Source organism: Brachyhypopomus gauderio, chromosome 16, assembly GCF_052324685.1.
Source record: "Brachyhypopomus gauderio isolate BG-103 chromosome 16, BGAUD_0.2, whole genome shotgun sequence".
Taxonomy (NCBI): Eukaryota; Metazoa; Chordata; class Actinopteri; order Gymnotiformes; family Hypopomidae; genus Brachyhypopomus; species Brachyhypopomus gauderio.
In genome coordinates this window covers 6,193,703-6,221,036 of record NC_135226.1, presented here as the reverse complement: position 1 = coordinate 6,221,036, position 27,334 = coordinate 6,193,703, and the positions used below count along the sequence as shown (strand labels likewise).

The following is a 27,334-nucleotide window of genomic DNA, read 5'->3' as shown; positions in this document are numbered from 1 at the left end:
TTGATAACAGCACACGTTGTTGTTGTTTAATATCCATAGATATACTTGAGTTAATAATTGCATACCGTATTTTCCGGACTATAAGCCGCTACTTTTATCCCCACGCTTTGAACCATGCGGCTTATAATGAGGTGTGGCTTGTCTGTAGATTTTTCGTCACCTGTCAAGGGGCGGAGCAGAAAGTTAATCAGGTGGTAGGTCAAAGTTGGGAATCAAAGAAGAAAGTACTCATTTTCATTTAGCACATGCAAGCAGCAGGCATGAATGAGAATGTTTTTCAAACTAACATGTGCCAAATTCCACGCATAAAGACACTACAGATGATATTCGGGAGTTACAGAGATTATTAGTTCACTGAGCACTCTAGTTTTGTCCTAACTACTGCTGTAATACTGCAAAGTCATGTGGTCAAAGGTGAACTTTGGTAAAGCCAGTGTGTATTTTATTTAAAATAATTTCCGGACTCAAGTCTCTTGAGCCAGTATGGATTTGGACATAGATAATGATGTGCTGTTTGCTGTGATGGATAATTAAAGTCTAGCTCTTATTTATGCATAGAAACATAAATCAACAATATAATCTGTAGCGTCTTTATGTGCGAATAAACGAGGGGAGTCGGAGTTCGGAAACAACACCGGCTGAAAGCCAAATCTGTCGCACGTTGAATGCTACAGACACCATTCAGAAACTGATCAGTTCAATGTATTCAGTTCAGTAGATATATGCGGCTTTTAGCCCAATGCGGCTTATGCAACATTTTCCTTTTTTTTTTTTTTTTTACTTTGTAGGTGCGGCTTATATTGAGGTGCATTCTATAGTCCAGAGAATACAGTAATTTAAATCCTTCTGAATGAACATTTTCTTGAATAGACAAAATAATTATTTATTTATGTTTTAATGACACATTGTAGGACAATGCCAGCATGTTTGATTTTATTTTAAAATATAATATCTAAATTATACTTAAGAACAAAGCTTTTTGTTTATGTAAATAGGACCCTTATTTTTATTAAGACCACAAGAAATGCATTTCTAAAATCATTTGTTTTCATTCCATATATAATTGGATTGACTACTGGAGGGACTGTGAAAGTTAATATGCCACACAATTTTTGAGCATTGGGAGAGACTATTTCAAACAGAACAAAAATAATGATCTGTGCAGAACAAGTATTTACAGCCTTAATTTTAGCATCAGATTGAGAGTGGGTAAGGCAGGTTTTAAGGATATGTGCACAGGAGAATAACTGCACACCCACACTAACAGCCTGAATAAATCCTGTTATAAACAACCCATATATATTGTTTATTGTGATATCACCTGCACATGAGAGCCAGACCAAGGACATATTATCACAGAATACATTAACAATAAATGTCTTGCATTTGGGTAGTCTGGCCTGAAGGCTAAACAAAACTATTATTAAAGCAAGGTCAAGACCCCAAGCCAAAGCTATAACACCTCCAACTGTGAAGGGTGTCATTATAGAATGATATCTGAGAGGCTTGCATATTGCTATGTAGCAGTCAAATGCCATTGCTGCCAGTATAAAATATACACTGCCTCCACAAAAATGCAGAATAAAACCCTGTAAGATACATGTTGGGTAATAGACAACATTTGATTGAGTTACAATATCAATTAACAGTCTGGGAAGGATAGTGGTGATTCCTAATATCTCTGCTAGAGGGAGACTGAACATAATGTAGAACATTGGCTTATGAAGACTCCGTCGTGTCACAATGAGTGTTAGAATTATTCCATTACATAACACTGAAAACAAGTAGATCAAAACTCCAGTCAGGAAGACAGGATATACAGCATCTGGATAGACATCAAATTTGGCAATCTGAAGGACCCAGCTAAAGGTTTCATTTGGAAATTTAGCATCCATTAAAATCTGTTGAACAAACTGTATAACTAAAATACATTTCAAAAATGTTTTTAGCATATTGTTTATTTTTTTAGTAATAAAATAGATATTATCCGACGACAGAGTCATAATACATCACAGCCTAACCTCCAATCCAACCCCAGTAGTATAGGTATTAGTAACTACGCATCCGAAAATATTACTGAGCTAAATGGCTTCAATCCTATATCGCAAAAAAACACTAATTCATTCGTCTAAGCCTACATCATGTATATTCGACCCAGTTCCAACTCGTCTATTCAAAGACCTACTCCCAACTATTGCAGGGCCCTTACTTAATATGATTAACAGTCAGTGGTGGACAGTAACTAAGTAAATGTAATTCGTTCCTGTACTTAAGTAACATTTCCATGTGTCTGTACTTTAGTCAAGTACTTTTATTTGGTAAGACTTTATACTTTTACTTCACTACATTTCAAAGCGAAACTTTTTACTTTTCACTTTGTTACATTTACTGAAACATCTCGTTCCTTTTTCATTTTTAAATCAACGATTAATGAAATACCGAAAGGTCAAAGTGTACCATGTCACAGACTAGAACCAATCAGTAGATTAAGAGATTAAGATTTGTATGCTACATGGCTGAGGATCTGACATGGCTGCAACAGATGGCTTCCCCCAACACCCCTGGCCTTATTTAGCCAAATTGTTTGAATTCCTCGAAAAGAAAAATGATTCGTATTCCTCCTCTGCATTCCGAAGAACACATCGTTGTCATCATTTATGAACTCGCCGTCAAACTTGAAAAAACACATTGAAGTAAGTTCGCCATTAGATGAGTACTACCAACAGGGTGGTTTATATACCCCGGTTACATTGAAATTCACTACATTTAACAGATGCTTTTATCCAAAGCAGTGTGCTAGTACCCAAATTGCAATCTGTGGAGATGCTAAGTGCCAGTTTAACACAGGAGACTCCCACATCAAACGTTAAAGCCGGGTACACATACACGTGAAATTGGCCAAGCGAAGCGGACTTCGCAATTCATTCCTATGAGGGAGGCGAAGGCAAGCAAATATGAGCAAGGTGAAGCAAAACTATTAAAATTGTTATTATCAGGGTTGGGGGGGCGGGACGGCGGCATGTGTGTAAAATGTTGGCGGGGGGGTGTGGCGGCAAGTGTAAATTGTTGGACACAAATTAAGTATTATATCACGATCAATCGATCGCCAGTGGTTGGTGCCAGAGCGAACTAGTAACTATGAATTGAATCATAGATATGGATCAGAGGTAAATAAACTAGATTTTTTTTTCAGTGTGAGAAATCAGATGTATGTCATGTGAGCGTGTGAAGATGGTCTCTGGTAAAGACAGTCAATGCGTGTGTCTCACACTCATTGCGTGAGAGTTGGCAACCCTGATTATTATTATATTAATTATTATTATTATTCGGCCAAGTTTAATATTATGAGTTCAGTTGGTAGGGCTGCACACAGTTCTAGCTCTAGGTGCTAGAGCTTCTAGCTTCCCTGTCCCGCCATGTGGTGGACAACGTATAACCTCAGAAAATGTCCCCCAAGCTAGGACTGAAGTGGCCGGTTCGAAATTATTGTTCTGTTTGGTGGTGAATTATGTTTTCATATTAAACGGTTTGTCTACTTGTCTACCTTTCTAGTGTGAATTATTAATATGGATAAAGTTTGGAAATGAATGTCGTGAGGATAATATAGGCTAGTTTTGTGTATTTTGTGTTTGCTAGGCAAATGTAAGGCACTGTTTCCTGTTCACCTGTTGATTGAGTAGGCCTAGGGGTTTTGATGAGACGCTAAGAAAAAAAAAGGTTTTTACTTTTACTTTTAAGTATTTTTGAAGGCAGATACTTTTGTACTTCTACTCAAGTAAAAAATTGAGGTGAATACTTTTACTTTTACTTTAATAATAAATTTGAGTAATATTCAATGCAAGGTAACTGTACTTTTACTCAAGTACATAATTAGTGTACTTCGTCCACCACTGTTAACAGTTCCTTTAACCTAGGATATGTGCCCAAACAATTAAAATGCGCCATAATTAGACCCTTGATTAAAAAACAGAATCTCGATCCGCAGATTGTAGCCAACTATAGACCAATTTCTAATCTCCCATTTATCTCTAAAATTCTAGAAAAAGCAGTTTACTATCAGTTAAACCATTATCTCCAATCAAATAGTATCCATGAAAAGTTCCAATCAGGATTTAGACCGAACCACAGCACCGAAACAGCTTTACTCAGGGTAGTGAATGATTTACTGATATCGTCAGATAATAGGCTCATCTCGATCCTTATACTGTTAGATCTTAGCACAGCTTTTGATACTGTAGACCACAACATTTTGCTGGATCGACTAGAAAACACAGTAGGTATTAAAGTAGTTGCACTCTCCTGGTTTAGATCATATCTGACCGACCGCTTCCAATGTGTAAGTGTTAATAATAAAACATCTAAATCTGTTCAGGTTAAATATGGTGTCCCACAAGGGACAGTACTAGGACCACTTCTATTTACACTTTACATGTTTCCCCTAGGCGAGATTATGCATAAGCACAACATCAGTTTCCACTCCTACGCAGACGACACCTATATTTATCGGCTAAACCCGATGATTTAGGTGTAAATAGTAAAGTGTGTAGAAGAAATAAAACATTGGATGGCATGTAACTTTCTAGCACTAAATCCAGATAAAACAGAGCTAATAATAGTTGGGTCTAGGGCAGCGAGAGACAAGATACGTAATGTAGCATTGAATCTACATTCCTTTACTATAACCCCCAGCGCAGAGGTAAAGAACTTAGGTGTCACAATAGACCCAGATCTCTCATTCGATACACACATTAATAATATAACTAGGGTAGCGTTCTTTCACTTACGCAACATTGCTAAAATTAGAAACATATTAAATACTAGTAATGCGGTAAAGTTAATCCATGCATTCATATCCTCTCGCCTAGATTATTGCAATAGTCTTCTAGCTGGATGTTCTGGTAAATCGATAAACAAACTCCAGCTTGTTCAGAACGCAGCAGCGCGAGTTTTCACACTAGAAGCGCCAAAGCTCCGGTCATTTGACCGCTGTGACGTCTACTAGAAGCGCCGCCTCTGGTCGACCTAATTATACCTAGAAGCGCCGAGCACCGGTCACTTGACCGCAGCAGCACAAAAAATAATAATATCTTTGCACTGGATCCAATTTCAGAACCCTCCTTTCATGACTTTTCCCAGAATTGTCCTTTTAATAAACTAGTATTTTTACATTGTTAAAAGAAACCCTGCACATGCTAGTTTCAATCGATTTCGCTCGTATCTCTGTAATATTGTCGTCGTCGCCTACACTTCAAGACTGTGATTCTCTTTTCTGCCAGCGGGTGTCGCAAAGATTCGTATGTCATTTAATATTTAGTATAACTAAATAAAGATCAATAGTTTTCAAAACTAAATTATTCAAAGTTCAAACTGATTATTGTGTAAAGACAAAACGGAATTCGTCCGTTGAACGAAAGTGAAAGTGTTTCACTTTCCAAAGTCTTAAAATATATACTTTATTTATTAATATTATTTAATATATACTATATATAAGTTTACATCAATGGTTTTCAAACCGTGAGAGCGTCTTGCTTTGCCTAATAAATGCTTTAGTAGTTTGCAGGAATTCTGCGAATGGTAATTAGCCTACTTATCAAGTCAATATCTCAAAGAAATGATCTCTCGGGTATAATCCCTCTTCGCCAGGGCTAGCTGTTAGATACATACATTATGTATGGCTGCTTTTGACACACTGGCATTACAAAAGAATTAAGCAGAATGCAAGTTACGTATGTAAATGCATACCTTTGCGAGCGAAACTGAGATGATGGCATGGGCGGTGCTGTTATGAACACTTTATTCACAATAGCATTCATGAGGCAACGTGAGCTATAAATTCGTCGGGACGCAAAGGTACATAGCCTACCTTTTATAATGATATTTTTGTAATTATTTTGCCTATTTATGCTTTTTGTTCTTTGTCTAACACAAAACATTATAGACATTTATTTGTAGATTTGTTATGTTCACCATAGCCTACAATTCACTAACATACACAACTTTTAGACATTAAAACTTGAAATGGCGTAACATTGAGTATACAAACAAACTTGCTTTAGCTAGGTCTATGGGCTTCACTTTGCTACTCTGAGTATCGAACAAGCTTTTTGTGGATGTGGGGGTGGAAGGCTGCAGCGCAGTCTGTTTCATTAGCAAGACAAAAGACGTGAACGCTTCACAGTGGGGGTGCGGGCCAGTGGGTTAGTGGTGTGGCGAACGAACATGATAATATAGTGACATATATGCCAACAGAATAACACACAGACAAATAAGCAAACTATTACACTAACCAAGCAAACTATTACACTAACCAAGAATCAAAACTGAAACTATATTTTGCATTTACGTTTTCGCACAAACCAGGAAATGCAATATGAAACTAAACAAAACTGACAATGGGAAAGCTACTGAGAACAAGGTCACAAGGCACTGATTCTAAAAGGTTTAGTCACATTAATTTGTTAACATATTGACGTTACGTGCAAATGTCACCATTACGAATATTTTGTTTGGGCGGCTCATTCTTCCTTTTGTGCAAAACGCCATCTAGCGTTAATTATGTGTCAGTACCAGCTCCCCTGTGTAAAGACTCAGCGGTCTTTTGACCGCCCGAGGCGCGCTTTAAGTAGGTGAAAACAACACGGCGCTAGTAGGAGGTGGTGAAATCGTTCAGATGACCGGCCCTCCGCACTTCTAGGTATAAGTATGTAAATGAGGCGCGGCGCTTCTAGTGTTAATGAAAACTAAAAAATTTGATCACATTAGTCCCATACTATCGTCATTACATTGGCTGCCAGTTAGATTCCCTATTGACTATAAAATACTTTTATTAACGTATAAAACACTGCATGGCTTAGCTCCAGAGTAACTTAGTGAACTTATTGATCATTACAATCCAGCACGTTCACTTCGTTCACAGGACGCAGGCTTATTAACTGTTCCTAGGATCAAAAAGATCACAGCGGAAGTGTGATCTTTTTGTGGAAGAGCCTTTTCTTTTAAAGCTCCACAACTGTGGAATAATCTTCCTGCCTTTATTCAGGACTCAGACACAGTCTCAATGTTTAAAACTCCACTAAAGACATCTGTTCAGTTTGGCCTTTGAATAATCTGTTACATATTTACCACATCACATATCTTTCTTCTCCGAGGTTCACTTGGGGAGTAACACTGCAGTTGGAGCCTACAATTCCTGTATCATCGCTCCGACACGGAATGAAAACCTGGCGTCCATCATAAGACATTTACATTGACAATATCAACACCCAGAACTTTCATTCTAGTTACCTTATACTTAGCCTGATTGTGTGATTTATTTGTAACTTGTGTATTAGTCTGTATATTTTGTTTTTGTGTAATTTAAGTGTTAACGGGCCGCCCAATGGAGGATGGGTTCCCTTTTGAGTCTTGGTCCTCCCAAGGTTTCTTCCTATTCCCCATCATCTAGGGAGTTTTTCCTTGCCACTGTCGCCTTTGGCTTGCTCATTAGGGATTTGGACCCATAGTATTGTTAACCTTGTTAATCCTGTAAAGCACTTTGTGACAACATATGTTGTGAAAAGCGCTATACAAATATATTTGATTTGATTTGATTTGAAAATTTGGCATCCATAAAAATCTCTGAAACAAACAGAAATGTAGCAGAAAATACTTGTCAAGTCCAGCCCCTCCCTCCTCCCTGGTCCCGCCTAGCTCCCCGCTCCCATTCGTTCCTCCGTCTGTCTGTCACGCCCTCATCGTTAGTACCCACACACCTGAGTCTTGTTTCACCGTCTTGTATCTGTGTATAAAAACCCCCTAGTGTTTTACTCCCTTGTCGGTCATTCCCTGTACGGTAACCCTCGATTCTCCTCTGTGTCTCTCGTAAAGACCTGTTCCTCCCATGTCTCGTATTCTCCTTTAGGTTTCGCTCCTGGTCTCTGTATGTTGGTTTGGTTCCCGGTGTCTAGCGCTTGTGTCCTTTGTGTATGTTTCCCGTTGGTAGTATGTCCTTGATAGTTCGTTCTCCTGTTGTCTGTTTAGTCGTTGGTTTATACTTTAGGGCTTCTTGTGTATAGTTACCCCTGCTCTCCTTATTCTCGCTCTGTATGTTTGGTTGGTATGTTCTCATGTGGTCACGCTTCCAGTTCGTTTAACTTACCCGTTTTTGGTTGTGTCCTCTCCTTAAGCATTTTATTAATGTCCTTGTTACTTGTGTAAGCTGTGTTCAGTCCCATCACTTTTCTATCGTGTGTTGATTCCGATTTAGTATCTACCCGTGTGCATTGTCTGTCTGGATTAGTTTGTTTTCTGTCTGTGTATCTTACGTGGTGTTCAATAAATTAGGATATCTTGCACTTGCGTCACACCCACCCCTTGAAACGTTACATAATAACCGACACAAGAGACTAAACACAAGACTAAAATACACTAACCAACCAAGGGACTCAACAAGACACAGCAGAAAGCAATAACGAGGGGGCAGGGGAGTGAAGACAGACACAACTAGGAAATTTCAAAATAAAAGACAAACAGAAGACATGACCGTCAGGAGGGAGGCAGGACTGACAGAACCCCCCTCCAAGGCGCGCAACCAAACTCAAAAAACATCAAGCAGAGATAGGAGGAACCAAACCAGGAAATGAAGGACAACCTGGGAGCTGGGGAAAACGCATTGAGGGGAACACAACTGAAACAGAGGACCTAGGGGCAAAAAAAGAAGGCTCAGGGGACAGAGGGCTAGGAGACACAAACACAGGAGCAGAACCAGGTTGAAGGGGACAGGAAAACGGGACCTCTGGGGACACCGGGGAAGCAGGATCCGAACGGGGAACAGTACTGTGGACAGGGAACGAGGCAGAGACAGACGCAAATATATTCAAAACTACAGACACATGAACAGGAACAAAATGGGTGACAACTCTAGGAACAAACATGGGTACAGGGACAGAAACAACACCAGATACAGTAACGGGCATGGGCACATGAACAATGACGGTATCACGTACAGACAGGGAACAGAAGAAAACCGGGCACAGAACAAGGCAAAAATGGGGATACAGGCACAGATGGGGGAACACTAGGGGGTTTTTATACACAGAGACAAGACGGTGAAACAAGACTCAGGTGTGTGGGTACTAACGATGAGGGCGTGACAGACAGACGGAGGAACGAATGGGAGCGGGGAGCTAGGCGGGACCAGGGAGGAGGGAGGGGCTGGACGTGACATAACCCCCCCTCAAGGCGTGCAACTCCGGGGCACGCCAACCAGGGAGGGCCGGACAGATGCTGGGGACAGAGACACCACGACACAGAGGGAGACGAGCGGGTGAGGCCGGGGCAGGGACAACAGACACGGGGCAGGACGGATACAATGGCCCGGACTCCGGACGTATGGGAGGACCGGGACAAGGAATGGGCAGTGACATGGGAACGGGGCCAGACGGCATAGGACAGGGGGTCGACACAGGAGGCGGGACCAAGGGGGCTGGACAAGACGGGGTCAAGGGCACAGGGCCGGACACCAGGAAGGACTGAGACACAGAGGCAAACAGGCGGAGGATGACAGAGACAGGGATGGGAACAAAGGGGGGGTGACCACTTGCTGAACTGTTTGGACGTTGACCCTCGTACTGTTCCTGTTTTACATCTGCCTATGTTCCCTTTGTTGCCCTGTCCCCTTCCTGGCTTCCTTTTGGTCCCCGTTCCTGTGTGCGTCTCTGTCTGCGCCCGCATACCTGTCCCTGTGTCCGTCCGTGGTGGTGTCCTCCATATGCCTGTGCCTGTTTCTGTTCCGCAGATTGTCACCCACTTTGTTCCCATCCCTGTCTCTGTCATCCTCCGCCTGTTTGCCTCTGCGTCTCAGTCCTTCCTGGTGTCCGGCCCTGTGCCCTTGACCCCGTCTTGTGTTATACCTGTGTTTACTGTGTTATACCTTACTTATGACTTTAATTTACAGCTTTAGATTCAGGCAACTGAATTTGACTCTTTGTTATCAATAGTGCAGCACAATAGCACATTTATATATCATTCAGTCCTCCAGAGACCATGGCAATGACTTACACATCCCTTCTCTGTCTTTTTCATCACTCAACATTACCAGAAGTTGGCCAAAAGCTGAGCAAAAGCATGTAGTAGAGTCACTGTACACACTTGACTGAAGGGGAAACCTTACATAACCTGTGAAAGAAATACAGAGGAAGATCATGTATGCTATCAGGGAGAAACAGAATAGCTGAACTTCTTAAAAACATGACTAGGGTGTGTGGACCATTGGCTAGTTACAAGTTTTCATAGGTCTTCTGAGGTGTTATCATGTCAATTTCCAAAGCCAAACAAAATTTTGAACGAAATATGCATTTATTTGGATATTTATTAAAGCACATTTGGCTTAACTGTCAGTCACTGATTAATTAATAATGATGTTCATTATTTGCCACTTTTCAATTAGACAAGAACAGGCCTGTGAAGGGGTGGAATAGAAGGTGGCCCACAGGCCACTGCTGCTGTAAGAAGAACCAGTCAATGTGGGGGAGCAGATGTGACAGGGATATGGACACTACCCTCTACACCCCTATGAATCAAAAACACCTCAATGTTTCACAATTGAGATGAACATTGGAGTCCTGTGGGTCTCACTCTCACCAGCATTCTACTACACTGTCCTGCCAGTGCTTTGTTTCCCCCATCATTAATAATAAAAAAAAAACTAACAAATCAAGGGGGCGGGTGTGACGCAAACACAAGCACTAGAATAATTTATTAAATAAAACAGGCAACAGACCACACAAAGGAAAATAACTAGACAGAGGTACGTAAACTATGGAGAACATGCAAAGGACAAACTGAAAACCAACAAGAATAACTTAGCAGACAGAGTCGTCAGGAGCAGGGGACGCCGAAGCGGCATCATCTGGAGCGGTGACGACGGCTACTGCAGGTGGGGTAACTCCAGCGAACCTACGGCGCATCAACTCATAGAACCCCTCTACGGTCCATGCCTCATCAATACGGGTGGCCAAAATTACAGTATGTCCGCCCACTCAAGTGCCTTGCCTTCCAGCAAGGATCGAAAAAACAAAATAAGCACCTTGTCTGGAGGTGGGGGACAAGTCAGTACCCTGATGTACTCAACACACTGCAGTATAAACATCTCTGCGGATCTAAGTTCTCCGGTATATACTTCGGGGCAACGAGCCAGAGAGGGTAGGCATATGGAATTACCTACAGAATCCCTGACCAGAAAGGACTGGAGATTGTCCTATCTGTCATGAAAATACTCACTAACGTGATGTTGCGAGGCTGGCGAAAGCTGGCTGTACTTGCTGCGTCATACTAAGAGGGTCGGTCATTATGTAACGAATCAAGGGGGCGGGTGTGACGCAAACGCAAGCATTAGAATAATTTATTAAATAAAACAGGCAACAGACCAGACAAAGGAAAATAACAAGACAAAGAGGTATGTAAACTATGGAGAACATGCAAAAGACAAACTGAGAACCTACAAGAATAACTTAGCAGACAGAGTACAAACACACCACAACAGACCTCTATAAATATAGAAACACAAAGCGTGAACACGATATAAACAGGACAGAAACACAGTACTAAAACACAGACCAATACACAGAAGCATGAAACACAATCGCTAGAAACTTTAATAAAACATGTTGAAACAGGGCAAAACGGACAAGCAAACACGGATACATACACGCAGGCATACACATGAATCTAGGAGAAGGAGGCATGCTACTACAAACTAAACCTACTGGGGAAACAAACTGATGGGGAGTAGAATATGAAGCAATAACCAAATTATTTAAACACAAACAAGACTAAAACAGGGAAGACAAACCAGAACTAACCCGACCAACACGAGGGAGAAGTGAAGGGAAGGCACAGGCTACAGGACGCTGAACGCGGAGAGGAAAAAGCACAAGGAATAGCAAACACAATGACCGACACGGAGGACTGAAACAGAGGGGATGATATTAGGGGTGGGCGGATCGATATTTATATCGATAGTATCGATACAAAGGTGAGGATCGGTATCGGATCGATACCACAGCGAAAATATCGATTCTTTTGCTGCAGTTTAGAGGTCTGCGCGGGACTGCTTTTTTAATCCTGCTCCCGCTTGTTTTAATCCCGTTCCCGCCAAAAATCGCTTGTTTTAATCCCGCTCCCGCCCGCACCGGCCAAAAAAACGCTTGTTTTAATCCCGCACCCGCCCGCCACATACACATTTCTGTCGCCCCCGCCCGCAATCCTAATATGAATTGAATTAATTAGATTTAGTACTTGAAATTTTCTTATGTATTTATTAAAACAGCAATATAGCGATGGATCGCGCTGTCCCATTTCTTACCACAGTCCAAACACATGCCGTCAGGTGACGTACACCAACACTTTCTGATATCAATCACAACAAGCCGATTTCCCTCTCCATTAATTACAATGGAATATGACTTCCATACATCAGACTTTCCTGTAGTTGGCTTAATTGTGGTGTATTCGCCTGTTTTAATTGAATTTTCCACAGCTGAAACTGGTTGACCGTCTACAGCAGGGGTCGGCAACCTATGGCACGCGTGCCACCATTGGCACGAGGCATAATCACTGGCACGCAACACGCTGGACCAGCATCAGCAAAAATATATATAATTTAATATAAATTATTATATTAATGGATTATAATTTCAAGTAAAAAGTATCCCCCCCCCCCCCCCCCCTCCCAACGGTTTGGAAGTATCGGTATCGGTATCGGCGATACTGACCAGTATCGTATCGGTATCGTATCGATACCAAAATTCCGAGTATCGCCCACCCCTAGATGATATACACTGAAACAGGGGAGTGAAAAGAGACCCAAGTGCGAGCACTGAAGACAGGGGCGTGACAGACAGAGGGAAACCAAGGAAACGGGGAAAGTAGGCGGGACCAGGGAGGGGGGGTTGAGCTGGACGTGACAAAAACGTAAAAATTACATTGTACATACAGTATTGTACAAACATTTTAGCAACATGCAAAATATGCTGAAAAAAATCGTGCTTTCAATAAAATACTTGCTAATGAATGTTTGTCCATTAACAAAATGCTGAGTCGTTCTGAGTTTGAAAAGAATTCTCAATTCTGATTTCTTTTTTTTTTAATAATCAGGGCTTCATTTCAGTTTAATTTTGACTGTATACAATTCAAATAATTGTAAATGAAGGCAAACATTTCTTGCATAGACAATAGAACTGTTATTTAATTATATTTTGATGACAAGCTTTAGGACAGTGTCAGCTTCTTCTGAATCAGTCCTGTGGGTCTGAGTGCTTTGTGTCATGCAGCATAACCAGGAGGACCACAACACCCAGACTCATATGCGTCAGCCGCCTCGATCCTCCTCCCTTCATTAACCTCCAAACCCATTCCTTCTTGGCCTTACCCCTATAAGTCCCTCGCTGCCATTGCGTCTATGCAAAGTATTTCTGAATCTCATAGTGGTAAGCATACTGAGCGTTTTCCACATTGTTATCTCCTTCATGATACTACCTGCTTTTTGTATGACCATTCTCTTTTGGATTTGCCCCTTGGTACCTTCGCCTAAAATAGGTTAGTTTTGCCTGCCTACTTGGATTACCTTTGACTCTGGTTTTGCATTACGTTTTGGTTTTGACGACTATGGATTTTTGTCATTACAATCTACTTTTTTCAAATCTGCATGTCTGTAAAGTGCCATGTTTCAGCCATCACATCAGATCACATCCCCCACCATCTCCTACGTTTGCATGGTTGCAGAGGCATTTGATGCCCCCCACCACACCACTGAATGGATTTTTGACATTTCCAAATGGAAGTTCCAAATGACTGTTCCATATCCTTTTAAACTGCTGTATTGCTGGTTCACCCATTTTCCATCATGTGGCTTACAGTGTTGAAGGCAGTCACATTCAATGTTCTATTTTAATCTTCTGAATAAAAAAAAAACGTAAAAATAGCATTTTCATACAGTATTGTAAAAAACCTTCAGGAACATGGAAAATATGCTGCAAAATAATCATGCTTTCAATAAAATAAGTGTTAATGTATTTTCATCATTAACAAAATGCAAAGTGAATGAACAAAAGAGAAACTTAAATCAATATTTGATGCTGATACTTTTTTGAAGAAAAAGGGTGATGCCACAAAATACTGATTTTGGCCTGATCAGAGCATGAGGAGCATTTTTAAACAGCCTGTGTGTTTCTCTACATCCTCTGCACATATACAGTGAGTACATATACATCTCAAAAACAAAATGCGCACAGGATTCCACTATTTAAAACGCTCACAGGATCCAACTATTCAAAATACAGTGCCCACAGGATTCCACTTTTCACAATAAAATGTCCACAGGATCCCACAGAACCTGATAAATAGAAGATTTAACAATAAATAGAAGATTAAATAGAAGATAAATAGAAGATAGAACAATCTCATCCTTTTGGAAAAAAAAGTGAACCAGATTACGACCTGATTATGAGACAATGGAAAGGGCGCGCTGTGCTGGAAATTTCGGCTCATTTTAGGGAGCCGGATCTTTTGGCTCAGCTCCCCATAAAGAGTTGGCTCTTTCGGCTCCCAAATGGCTCCTTTTTGGGGGGGGGGGGGGGGGGGGGTGGCGAACGTAATTTGTTGACGGGGGAGGGGGGCTTCTGGATGTGTCGATGACGAACATACTTTGTTGACCGGGGGGGGGGGGGGGGGGGGGGGTGGCGAACACAGAAAGCGATAAAATCGCTCTCCGTCGCCGAGTCGCCAGCATCGTGTCGCGTGGGGGCGTGTCCAACATCGCCAGCATGCAGCACGTGACAGATATGCAAATCACGTTTTTTAAAGCAGGATGCAGTATTTATTTATTTTAATCTTTTGATGACAGAACACACGATTATAAAGGAGTGCGTGTAAAAAACATAGTGTGTATATAAAACACAAATAGTATATAAACCTAAAATGTTAATGTAATTTTTAAACTTTTTACCCCAGACTCGAAGATCAAACAAAAATTTAAAAAATAACCAATAACAGGGACACATTGTAAAGTGCGGGACATACAAAGACAGCCACTATCAATCTCTCCTCCATTTTGCAATGGGAACAAATAATCAGTAGGAACCAAAGTCAGAGGTGCGGTTTCGGAGGAAGGTCCAAACATACTTTCTGATTGGTAGTCGCTGCCGCGCGTCACTGCTCATTTGCATAAAGTTGAGCCGAGCTCAACTTGTTCGCGTCGCTGGGTGTCGCTCACTCTCATTGAAAATGAATGACTTTCGGTCGCCGTGTCGCTCTCGTCGCTTTCGGTGTGAACGCAGTTAGAGGGGAACCGGCTCGGTCTTAGAGGGGAACCAGCTCTCGTCATTCACTTAAAAGAGCCGGCTCTTTGAACCGATTCGTTCGCTACCGACACATCACTAGTGCGCGCAAGGCAAGGCCATGCAATTGGCCTTCAGTTCTGGGACTCAGAAGTTTAAATTTCTGCCCGCATTTAATTTTTCACCATCAATATTTTTTTACTCAGTAGGCCTAATGTGAGGGCGTTCAAATGTAGTGAAGTAAAACTACTTCAAAATGTACTCAAGTAAAAATAAAAATTACATATTTCAAAAACTACTCAGAAAATTACAAATTACTCATAAAACGTACTCAATTACAGTAATGTGAGTAAATGTAATTAGTTACTTTCCACCCCGGGACAGTGCCAGCATGATTGATTTTATTTTAAAATATAATATCTACATTTTACTTAAGAACGAAGCTTTTTGTTTATGTGAATGTGACCCTTATTTTTTTAAAAGACCACAAGAAATGCATTTCTAAAATCTTTTGTTTTCATTCCATATATAATTGGATTGACTACTGGAGGGACTGTGAAAGTTAATATGCCACACAATTTTTGAGCATTGGGAGAGATATTTTGGAAACGATATGAAAGTATCCAAACAGTACAGACTATTTCAAACAGAACAAAAATAATGATCTGTGCAGAACAAGTATTTACAGCCTTAATTTTAGCATCAGATTGAGAGTGGGTAAGACAGATTTTAAGTATATGTGCATAGGAGAATAACTGCACGCCCACACTAATAGCCTGAATAAATGCTGTTATAAACAACCCATATATATTGTTTACTGTAATATCACCTGCACATGAGAGCCAGACCAAGGACATATTATCACAGAATACATTAATAATAAATGTCTTGCATTTGGGTAGTCTGGCCTGAAGGCCAAACAAAATCATTATTAAAGCAAGATCAAGACCCCAAGCCAAAGCTATAACACCTCCAACTGTGATGGGTGTCATTATAGACTGATATCTGAGTGGCTTGCATATTGCTATGTAGCGGTCAAATGCCATTGCTGCCAAGATAAAAAATACACTACTTGCATATGTATGCAGAATAAAGCCCTGTAAGACACATGTTGGGTAATAGACAACATTTGATTGAGTTACAATATCAATTAACAGTCTGGGAAGGAAAGCAGTAATTCCTAATAAGTCTATTAGAGGGAGGCTGAACATAATGTAGAACATTGGCTTATGAAGACTCCGTTGTGTCACAATGAGTGTTAGAATTATTCCATTACATAACACTGCAAACAAGTAGATCAAAACTCCAGTCAGGAAGACAGGATATACAGCATCTGGATAGACATCAAATTTAGCAATCTGAAGGATCCAGCTAAAGGTTTCATTTGAAAACTTGGTGTCCATTAAAATCTCTGAAACAAACAGTAATGTAACAGCAATGTTATACTTAAAATACTTTAATCATTGAATATACCTAACAAACAAGTTTTTTATCATATGTTGGAGAAAAAATGTATAATATTTGCTGCTTTACACGTTGAAAAAATAACATTTCTTCATTGCTTGGAGTACACATTTTGGACATGCTTTAGTTTGAATGTTCTAGGGCTCAAAACATTGCTGCTTAAAATAATAAACATCCTGAAACAGCCAGTAATGACAACATATAACAATGACCATTTAACATTTGAAACAATATATTTTTTTCATAAATAAAGACATGGTCTTTAATGCCTCCATTATACCTTACCTGTGACTTTACTTTCCAGCTTTAGATTCAGGCAGCTTCATTTGACAGTTTGTCATCAATAGTGGAGCACAATAGCACATTTATATATCATTCAGTCCTCTAGAGACCACGACCATGACTCACACATCCCTTCTCTGTCTTTTTCATCACTCAGCATTACCAGAAGTTACCGAGCAAAAGCATGTAGTAGAGTCACTGTACACACTTGACTGAAGGGGAAACCTTACATAACCTGTGAAAGAAATACAGAGGCAGACCCTGGATGCTATCATGGAGAAACAGAATTACTGAACTTCTTAAAAGCATGACTGGGGTGTGTGGACCATTGGCAAGTTAGAAGTTTTGATAGGTCTTCTGGTACTCTGAGGTGTTATTATGTCAATTTCCAAAGCCAAACAAATCTTTGAACAAAATATGCATTTATTTGGATATTTATTAAAAGTAAATTTGGCTTAACTGTCAGGCACTGATTAATAATGATGTTCATTATTTGACACTTTTCAATTAGACAAGAACAGGCCTGTGAAGGGGTGGAATAGAAGGTGGCCCACAATCCACTGTGTCATGCAGTATAACCAGGAGGACCACAACACCCAGAATCTGATGCGTCAGCTGCCATGATCCTCCTCCCTTCATTAAACTTCACACCCGATCCTACTTGGCCTTACCCATATAAGCCCCTCTCTGCCAATGTGTCTATGCAAAGTATTGCCGAATCTGATAGTAGTAAGCGTACTGAGCATTTTCCGCCTTGTTATCTTTTTCATGATTTGACCTGGTTTTTGTATGACTATTCTCTTTTGGATTTGCCCCTTGGTACCTTCGCCTAATATATGTTAGTTTTGCATGCCAACTTGGATTACCTTTGACTCTGGTTTTGCATTAAGTTTTGGATTTGACGGCTACGATTTTTTTCAGTACAATCTACTTTTTTCAAATCTGCATGTGTCTGCAAAGTGCCATGTTTCAGCCATCACATCACATCAAATCAAATCAAAGTTTATTTGTATAGCACTTTTCACAACACATGTTGTCACAAAGCGCTTTACAGGATTTACAAGGTTAACAATACTATGGGTCCAGAACCCTAATGAGCAAGCCAAAGGCGACAGTGGTGAGGAAAAACTCCCTATGATGGTGGGGAATAGGAAGAAACCTCGGGAGAACCAAGAATCAAAAGGGAACCCATCCTCCATTGGGCTGCCCGTTAACACACAAATTACACAAAATACAGACAAATACACAAGTCACACACAAATCACACAATCAGACTAAGTAAAAGGTAAAAATGAAAGTTCTGGGTTTTGATATTGTCACTGTAAATGTCTGTTGATGAACGCCAGGCTTTCATTCCGTGTCGGAGCAGTGATGCTGGTATTGTAGGCTCCGACTGCAGTGTTACTCCCCAGGTGAACCTCGGAGAAAAGATATGTGATGTGGTAAATATGTAACAGATTAATCGCCAAAGTAAACAGATAGGTTTTTAGTCGAGATTTAAACATTGAGACCGTGTCTTAGTCCCGAATAAAGGCAGGAAGATTATTCCACAATTGTGGAGCTTTAAAAGAAAAGGCTCTTCCACCTGCTATGATCTTTTTGATCCTAGGAACAGTTAATAACCCTGCGTCCTGCGAGCGAAGTGAACGTGCTGGATTATATTGTTCAATAAGTTCACTAAGATATTCTGGAGCTAAGCCGTGTAGTGTTTTATATGTTAATAAAAGTGTTTTATCTAATTGGCAGCCAGTGTAGTGACGATAGTACGGGACTAATGTGTTCAAAGTTTTTAGTTTTTGTTAATACTCGTGCTGCTGCGTTCTGAACCAGCTGGAGTTTGTTTATCAATTTACTAGAACATCCAGCTAGGAGACTGTTGCAATAATCTAAACGAGAGGATATGAATGCATGGATTAGTTTTTCCGCATCACTAGTATTTAATATGTTTCTAAATTTAGCAATGTTGCGTAAGTGAAAGAACGCTACCCTAGTTATATTATTAATGTGTGTATCGAACGAGAGATCTGGGTCTATTGTGACGCCTAAGTTCTTTACCTCTGCGCTGGGGGTTATAGTAAAAGAATGTGCATCACATCCCCCATCATCTCCTACGTTTGCATGGTTGCAGAGGTCTTTGATGCCCCCACCCCACCGCTGAATGGATTTTGGTCATTTCCAAATGAATGTCCTAAATAACTGTCTATATCCTTCTAAACTGCTGTCTTGTTGGTTCACCCAATTTCCATCATGTGTGTTGGTTCATGCATTTTCCCGTCATGTGACTTGCAGTCTTAAAGGCAGTCATATTCAATGTTCTATTTTAATCTTCTGAATAAAAAAAAAAACATAAAAATTGCATTTTCCTACAGTATTGTAAAAAACCTTTAAGAACATGGAAAATATGCTGCAAAATAATCATGCTTTCAATAAAATAAGTGTTAATGTATTTTTGTCATTAACAAAATGCAAAGTGAATGAACAAAAGAGAAACTTAAATCAATATTTGATGCTGATACTTTTTTGAAGGCAAAGAGTGATGCCACATACTGATTTATGGCCTGATCAGAACATGAGGAGCATTTTTAAACAGCCTGTGTGTTTCTCTACATCCTCTGCACATATACAGTGAGTACATATACATCTCAAAATAAAACAAAATGCGCACAGGATTCCACTATTTAAAACGCTCACAGGATCCAACTATTCAAAATACAGTGCCCACAGGATTCCACTTTTCACAATAAAATGTCCACAGGATCCCACAGAACCTGATAAATAGAAGATTTAACAATAAATAGAAGATTAAATAGAAGATAAATAGAAGATAGAACAATCTCATCCTTTTGGAAAAAAAGTTACATTGGTTGGCTGCTCCACAAGTCCAAAGGCAAAACAGTATTTGGTGAAAAAAGACGGGTTCAGTGAAACTTTTACATTTTGAATGTTAGTTCTTAAGTATTGAGTTTAGAATTGCTATTCAAAAGGTCTACAGCTGTCTTAAACATTGGCTTGAGCATCAGCAGACATGAGCAACAAACACAAAATCATTCAGTCAGCTTCAATCTCAGGAACAGTGTCTTATCACAGGTAGCTTATAGCTGATATATTTTTTAATCTAGTCCTATCAAGTCAGTAACAAGCATTTTGCAAGTTGTGAAATGTCTTCTGATTCCATGAGGTCCTTTCAGTATACAAAGTCAAATTATTTTGAACAAAATATGCATTTATTTGAATATTTAACAAAGTGCTACATGAATGTGTATGATGCTCAGCTCTGATTTTTGGTTTAAAAAGAAGACTTGTTTTTTCAGGTTCCTGAATGTGTAGCCAAACAAAAAAATGACACAAAAAATTTCAAATTTGTTCACAACACTTTCTTATGAAATTTATATTTTTGTTTTACACATAAAACAATAAAAAGGGTTTGATAACAGCACATTTTGTTGTTGATTAACATCCAAAGATATACTTCAGTTGATAATTGCATAAATTAAATCATTCTGAATGAACATTTTCTTGAATTGACAAAATAATTGTTATTTATTTATGTTTTAATGACACATTGCAGGACAGTGCCAGCATATCTTAAGCATATACTTAAGAACAAACCTTTTTGTTTATGTGAATGTGACCCTTATTTTTTTGAAGACCACAAGAAATGCATTTCTAAAATCTTTTGTTTTCATTCCATATATAATTGGATTGACTACTGGAGGGACTGTGAAAGTTAATATGCCACACAATTTTTGAGCATTGGGAGAGATATTTTGGAAACGATATGAAAGTACCCAAACAGTACAGACTATTTCAAACAGAACAAATATAATTATCTGTGCAGAACAAGTATTTACAGCCTTAATTTTAGCATCAGATTGAGAGTGGGTAAGGCAGGTTTTAAGTATATGTGCATATGAGAATAACTGCACACCCACACTAATAGCCTGAATAAATCCTGTTATAACCAACCCATATATATTGTTTACTGTGATATCACCTGCACATGAGAGCCGCACCAAGGACATATTATCACAGAATACATTAACAATAAATGTCTTGCATTTGGGTAATCTGGCCTGAAGGCCAAACAAAACCATTATTAAAGCAAGGTCAAGACCCCAAGCCAAAGCTATAACACCTCCAACTGTGATGGGTGTCATTATAGACTGATATCTGAGTGGCTTGCATATTGCTATGTACCGGTCAAATGCCATTGCTGCCAGGATAAAAAATACACTACTTCCATATGTATGCAGAATAAAACCCTGTAAGACACATGTTGGGTAATAGACAACATTTGATTGAGTTACAATATCAATTAACAGTCTGGGAAGCAGTGCGGTAATTCCTAATATGTCTGCTAGAGGGAGGCTGAACATAATGTAGAACATTGGCTTATGAAGACTCCGTTGTGTCACAATGAGTGTTAGAATTATTCCATTACATAACACTGAAAACAAGTAGATCAAAGCTCCAGTCAGGAAGACAGGATATACAACATCTGGAGAGACATCAAATTTGGCAATCTGAAGGATCCAGCTGAAGGTGTCATTTGACAACTGGGCCTCCATTTAAAATCTGTGGAACAAACAAAAATGTACCAGAAAAGTTAAATGTTTCTAAAATTATTTATCCCGTATTTTACCTAAGTAAACTTGTTTATTTTATATCACATTCAATCAATGTTGAGTAATTTAGATTTACTCTTTGATATATCCAATTTCTTGTTCATTTTGACTACATCATTTGGACATTTTTGTATTTTTGGAATGTTCTATGGCACAAAACATTACTGAGTTCTATATAACCAAAATATAGAAAAGGCTAGTTATGACACAAGAAGCAAGAATATCACAGGTAATTATTTTGTTATATTTTAAAAAATGAACATGTGAAACAATAAAATAATGTTATTCTAAATAAACTCATTCTCAAGTTTGTATGCCTGCTTTTGCTTACCTTTTGTTTTTCGGTCTATAGTTAACTTCAGTTGACTTTAACCAGTAAAGTTATGAAATGCACAGACGTAGTGGCATCAACAGTGGAGCACAATGGCATATTTAAATATTGTTTAGCCCTCCAGAGACCATGACAATTACTCCCTAACACATCCCTCACACAACCCTCTATTTCATCACTCAACATTATCAGAAGTTGGCCAATAGCCGAGCAAAAGAAGATGGTAGTCACTGTACACACTTGATAGAAGGGGAAACCCTAACTAGTTACAGAAACACAGAGGAAGACCTGTATGCTATCATGGAGAAACAGAATTAATTATTAATTCTAATTTTAATTCTTAAAAACATGACTGGAGTGTGTGGACCATTGGCAATTTGCAAGTTTTGGTAGGTCTTCTGGTTCTCTGAGATGTTGTCATGTCAATTTCCAAAGCCAACCCCATATTTTTGAACAAAATATAAATTTATTTGGATATTCATTAAAAGGAAACTTGGCTTAACTGTCAGTCACTGATTAATAATGCTATATTACTGAGCTAAATATCTTCGATCCTATATAGCAAAAAGAGCTCACAACACTGATTAATTCGTCTAAGCCTACATCATGTATATTTGACCCAGTTCCAACCCGTCTATTTAAAGACCTACTCCCAGCCATTGCAGGGCCCTTACTTAATATGATTAACTCCTCCCTTAACCTAGGTTACATGCCCAAACAATTAAAATGCGCCGTAATTAGACCCTTGATTAAAAAACAGAATCTCGATCCGCAGATTCTAGCTAACTATAGACCCATTTCTAATCTCCCATTTATCTCTAAAATTTTAGAAAAAGCAGTTTCCAATCAGTTAAACCACTATCTCCAATCAAATAGTATCCATGAAAAGTTCCAATCAGGATTTAGACCAAACCACAGCACTGAAACAGCTTTACTCAGGGTAGTGAATGATCTACTAATATCGGCCGATAATGGGCTTGTCTCGTTCCTTATACTGTTAGATCTTAGTGCAGCTTTTGATACTGTAGACCACAACATTTTGCTGGATAGACTAGAAAACACGGTAGGTATTAAAGGAGTCACACTCTCCTGGTTTAGATCATATTTAACTGACCGCTTCCAATGTGTAAGTGTTAATAATAAAACCTCTAAATCTGTGCAGGTTAAATATGGTGTCCCACAAGGGACAGTCCTAGGACCACTTCTATTCACACTGTACGTTACCCTTAGGCGAGATTATGCATAAGCATGACATCAGTTTCCATTCCTACGCAGACGACACTCAGCTATATTTATCGGCAAAACCCGATGATTTAGGCGCAAACAGTAAGATTGAGAAATGTGTAGAAGAGATAAAACATTGGATGGTGTGTAACTTTCTAGCAATAAATCCCGATAAAACAGAATTAATAATAGTTGGGTCTAGGGCTGCGAGAGACAAGATACATAATGTAGCATTGAATCTACATTCTTTTACTATAACCCCCAGCGCAGAGGTAAAGAACTTGGGCATCACAATAGACCCAGATCTCTCGTTCAATACACATATTAATAATATAACTAGGGTAGCGTTCTTTCACTTGCGCAACATTGCCAAAATTAGAAACATATTAAATATAAGTGATGCAGAAAAACTAATCCATGCATTCATATCCTCTCGTTTAGATTATTGCAACAGTCTCCTAGCTGGATGTTCTGGTAAATCGATAAACAAACTCTAGCTGGTTCAGAACGCAGCAGCACGAGTTTTAACAAAAACTAAAAAGTTTGATCACATTAGTCCCGTACTATCGTCATTACACTGGCTGCCAATTAGATTCCGTATTGACTATAAAATACTTTTATTAACATATAAAACGCTGCATGGCTTAGCTCCAGACTATCTTAGTGAACTTATTGAACAATATAACCCAGCGCGTTCACTTCGCTCGCAGGACGCAGGGTTATTAACTGTTCCTAGGATCAAAAAGATCACAGCAGGTGGAAGAGCCTTTTCTTTTAAAGCTCCACAATTGTGGAATAATCTCCCTGCCTCTATTCGGGACTCAGACACAGTCTCATTGTTTAAAACTCGATTAAAGACTCATCTGTTTAGTTTGGCCTTTGATTAATCTGTTACATAGTTACTACATCTCGTATCTTTTCTCCGAGGTTCACCTGGAGAGTAACATTGCAGTCGGAGCCTACAATACCAGCATCGCTGCTCCGACATGGAATGAAAGCCTGGCGTTCATCAACAGACATTTACAGTGACAATATCAAAACCCAGAACTTTCATTTCTACCTTTACTTAGTCTGATTGTGTGATTTGTGTGTGATTTGTGTGTGACTTGTGTATTTGTCTGTATTTTGTGTAATTTGTGTGTTAACGGGCCGCCCAATGGAGGATGGGTTCCCTTTTGAGTCTTGGTTCTCCCGAGGTTTCTTCCTAATCCCCACCATCATAGGGAGTTTTTCCTCGCCACTGTCGCCCTTGGCTTGCTCATTAGGGTTCTGGACCCATAGTATTGTTAACCTTTTAAATCCTGTAAAGCGCTTTGTGACAACATGTGTTGTGAAAAGCGCTATACAAATAAACTTTGATTTGATTTGATTTGATTTAATAATGCTATTCATAATTTCACACTTTTCAATTAGACCAGAACAGGCATGTGAAGGGGTGGAATAGAAGGTGGCCCACAGCCGACTGCCACTGTAAGGAAAACCAGTTAATGTGGAGGAGCAGATGTGACAGGGCAGTCATGGCCTGGTGGTTAGGGAATTGGTCTTGTGACCGGCGGGTCGTGGGTTCGATTCCCAGAACTGAGGCCATGACTGAGGTGCCCCTGAGCAAGGCCCTTACCCCTCAATTGCTCACTTGTATAAAAAATGAGATAAAATGTAAGTCGCTCTGGATAAGGGCATCTGCCAAATGCTATAAAATGTAAATGTAAACAGGGATATGGACACTACACTCTACACCCCCTATGAATCAAAAACACCTCATGTTTCACAATTGAGATGAACATTAGAGTCCTGCTGGTCTCACCAACACCAGCATTCTACTACACTGTCCTGCCAGTGCTTTGCTTCCCCTGTCATCTCCTACGTTTGCATGGTTGCAGAGGTCTTTGATGCCCCTGCCACACCACTGAAGGGAATTTGGGCATTTCCAAATGTATGTCCCAAATGACGGTTCATATCCTTCTAAATTGCTGCCTTGCTGGTTCACCGATTTTCCATCTTGTGGTTTGCAGTGTTGAAGACAGTCACAGTCAATGTTCTGTAATCTTCTAAATAATAATAATAATAAAAACTTTAAAATTACATTGTACATACAGTATTGTACAAAATGTTTAGGAACATGCAAAATATGCTGCAAAATAATCATGCTTTCAATAAAAAAGTGCAAATATATGTTTGTTCATTAACAAAATGCATATTGATGTTCTGAGTTTTAGTTTTTTCAGTTATGTTAGATTTTTTTTATAATCATTGCTTTACTTCATAGTTTTATTTTGACTGTATAATTTAAATAATTGTAAATGAAGGCAAACATTTCTTTCATAGACAATAGAACTGTTGTTTAATTATATATTGATGACATGCTTCAGGACAGTGTCAGTGTACTGAATCAGTCTACACATTCTACAAAGTCCAAAGGCTTTTATGTTTATGTGAATCTGCCCTTTATTTTTCTGAACACCATAATAAATGCATTTCTAAAGTCTTTTGTTTTCATTCCATATATAATTGGATTGACAACTGGAGAGATTGTAAAAGTCATTATACCACAAACTTTTTGTGCATTTGAAGATATATTTTCAAAACGATATGAAAGTATTGCAATGGTACTGACTATTTCAAAGAGAACAAATATAATTATCTGTGCTGAACAAGTATTTACAGCTTTTATTTTAGCATCAGATTGAGGGTGGGAAAGGCAAGTTTTGAGTATTTGTAAATAGGAAAATAATTGAACACCCACACCAACAACCTGCATAAATCCAGTTATAACCAACCCATATACAGTATGTTGTTTACTGTGATATCACCTGTACATGACAGTTGCAATAAGGACATATTTGAACAATACACATTAATAATAAATGTCTTGCACTTTGGTAGTCTGGCCTGAAGGGCAAACAACACAGTTATTAAAGCAAAGTCAAGGCCCCAAGCCAAAGCTATAACACGTCCAACTGTGAAGGGTGTCATTATAGCGTGATATCTGAGTGGCTTGCATATTGCTATGTAGCGGTCAAATGCCATTGCTGCCAGTATAAAATATACACTGACTCCATACAAATGCAGAATAAAACCCTGTAAGATACATGTTGGGTAATAAACAACATTTGATTGAGTTACAATATCAATTAACAGTCTGGGAAGGATAGTGGTGATTCCTAATATGTCTGCTAGAGGGAGACTGAACATAATGTAGAACATTGGCTTATGAAGACTCCGTTGTGTCACAATGAGTGTTAGAATTATTCCATTACATAACACTGAAAACAAGTAGATCAGAGCTCCAGTCAGGAAGGCAGGATATACAACATCTGGATGGACATCAAATTTGGCAATCTGAAGGATCCATCTAAAGGTGTCATTTGGAAATTTAGCATCCATTAAAATCTGTTGAACAAACAGTATAACAAAAACATTTCAAAAATGTTTTTTAGCATATTGTTTATCTTGTAAACCTTTTTTTCTTTGGTCCCTAATCGGAAATAAATAATCTTTACTGCTTTAGTAATTGAAAGAATACAATTTGTTTTTGATTCAGACTACACATATGATTGATTTGGACATTTGTGTGTTATTGGAATAGTCTATGACAGAGAACATTACTGTTTTACATAACAAACATCCAAAATAGCTAATTATGACACCAGAAGTTATTATGATATATTTTAAAAAATGAAACAAAAAATTCTAAAAAAAAAAATGTCTTTATTTTCAAGATTGTATCATTTTGTTTTTACTTACCTTTGGCTTAGCCTTTGCTGTACAGGTAACCTCAGTTGACTCTTTGGCCAGTAAAGTAATGAAATGTACAGATCATCTAGTGGCACCAATAGTTGAGCACAATGGCACTTATATATAGTTCAGTGCTTCCGAGACCATGGAAATGACTCACACGAATCACCAGAGAACATTAAGCAAAATATGTTTTACATCTAGAAGAGGCCTCCAGCAGTCTAGATCTTTGAGTGTTTGAAAATGCAAAACTTCCTTAAGTGATTATGAACTTAATGACATTTATTAAGGTTTTGTGTGAATGTGGTGCCATGAGTTTGCAAAGCCAAAATATTTTTAAAAATATGTATTAACATTTA

At 39.0% G+C, this 27,334-nt stretch overlaps 3 protein-coding genes and 1 pseudogene across 3 annotated transcripts; all 4 read right to left on the bottom strand.

Annotated features, from left to right (window-relative positions):
- Positions 1-983: 983 nt before the first annotated feature.
- On the bottom strand, positions 984-1,895 carry LOC143478246 (olfactory receptor 52B2-like). The gene has a single exon (XM_076977219.1). The coding sequence runs from the start codon at positions 1,893-1,895 to the stop codon at positions 984-986; it is 912 nt and encodes a 303-aa protein (XP_076833334.1).
- Positions 1,896-15,790: 13,895 nt separating this feature from the next.
- LOC143478317 (olfactory receptor 52J3-like) lies at positions 15,791-16,717 on the bottom strand. Its single transcript, XM_076977276.1, has one exon. It carries the CDS (start codon positions 16,715-16,717, stop codon positions 15,791-15,793), a length of 927 nt encoding a protein of 308 aa, XP_076833391.1.
- A 3,960-nt stretch (positions 16,718-20,677) lies between these two features.
- On the bottom strand, positions 20,678-21,628 carry LOC143478353 (olfactory receptor 52B2-like). Its single transcript, XM_076977305.1, has one exon. It carries the CDS (start codon positions 21,626-21,628, stop codon positions 20,678-20,680), a length of 951 nt encoding a protein of 316 aa, XP_076833420.1.
- A 4,040-nt stretch (positions 21,629-25,668) lies between these two features.
- Positions 25,669-26,624, bottom strand: LOC143478329 (olfactory receptor 52B2-like; annotated as a pseudogene).
- Between the last annotated feature and the right edge of the window lie 710 nt (positions 26,625-27,334).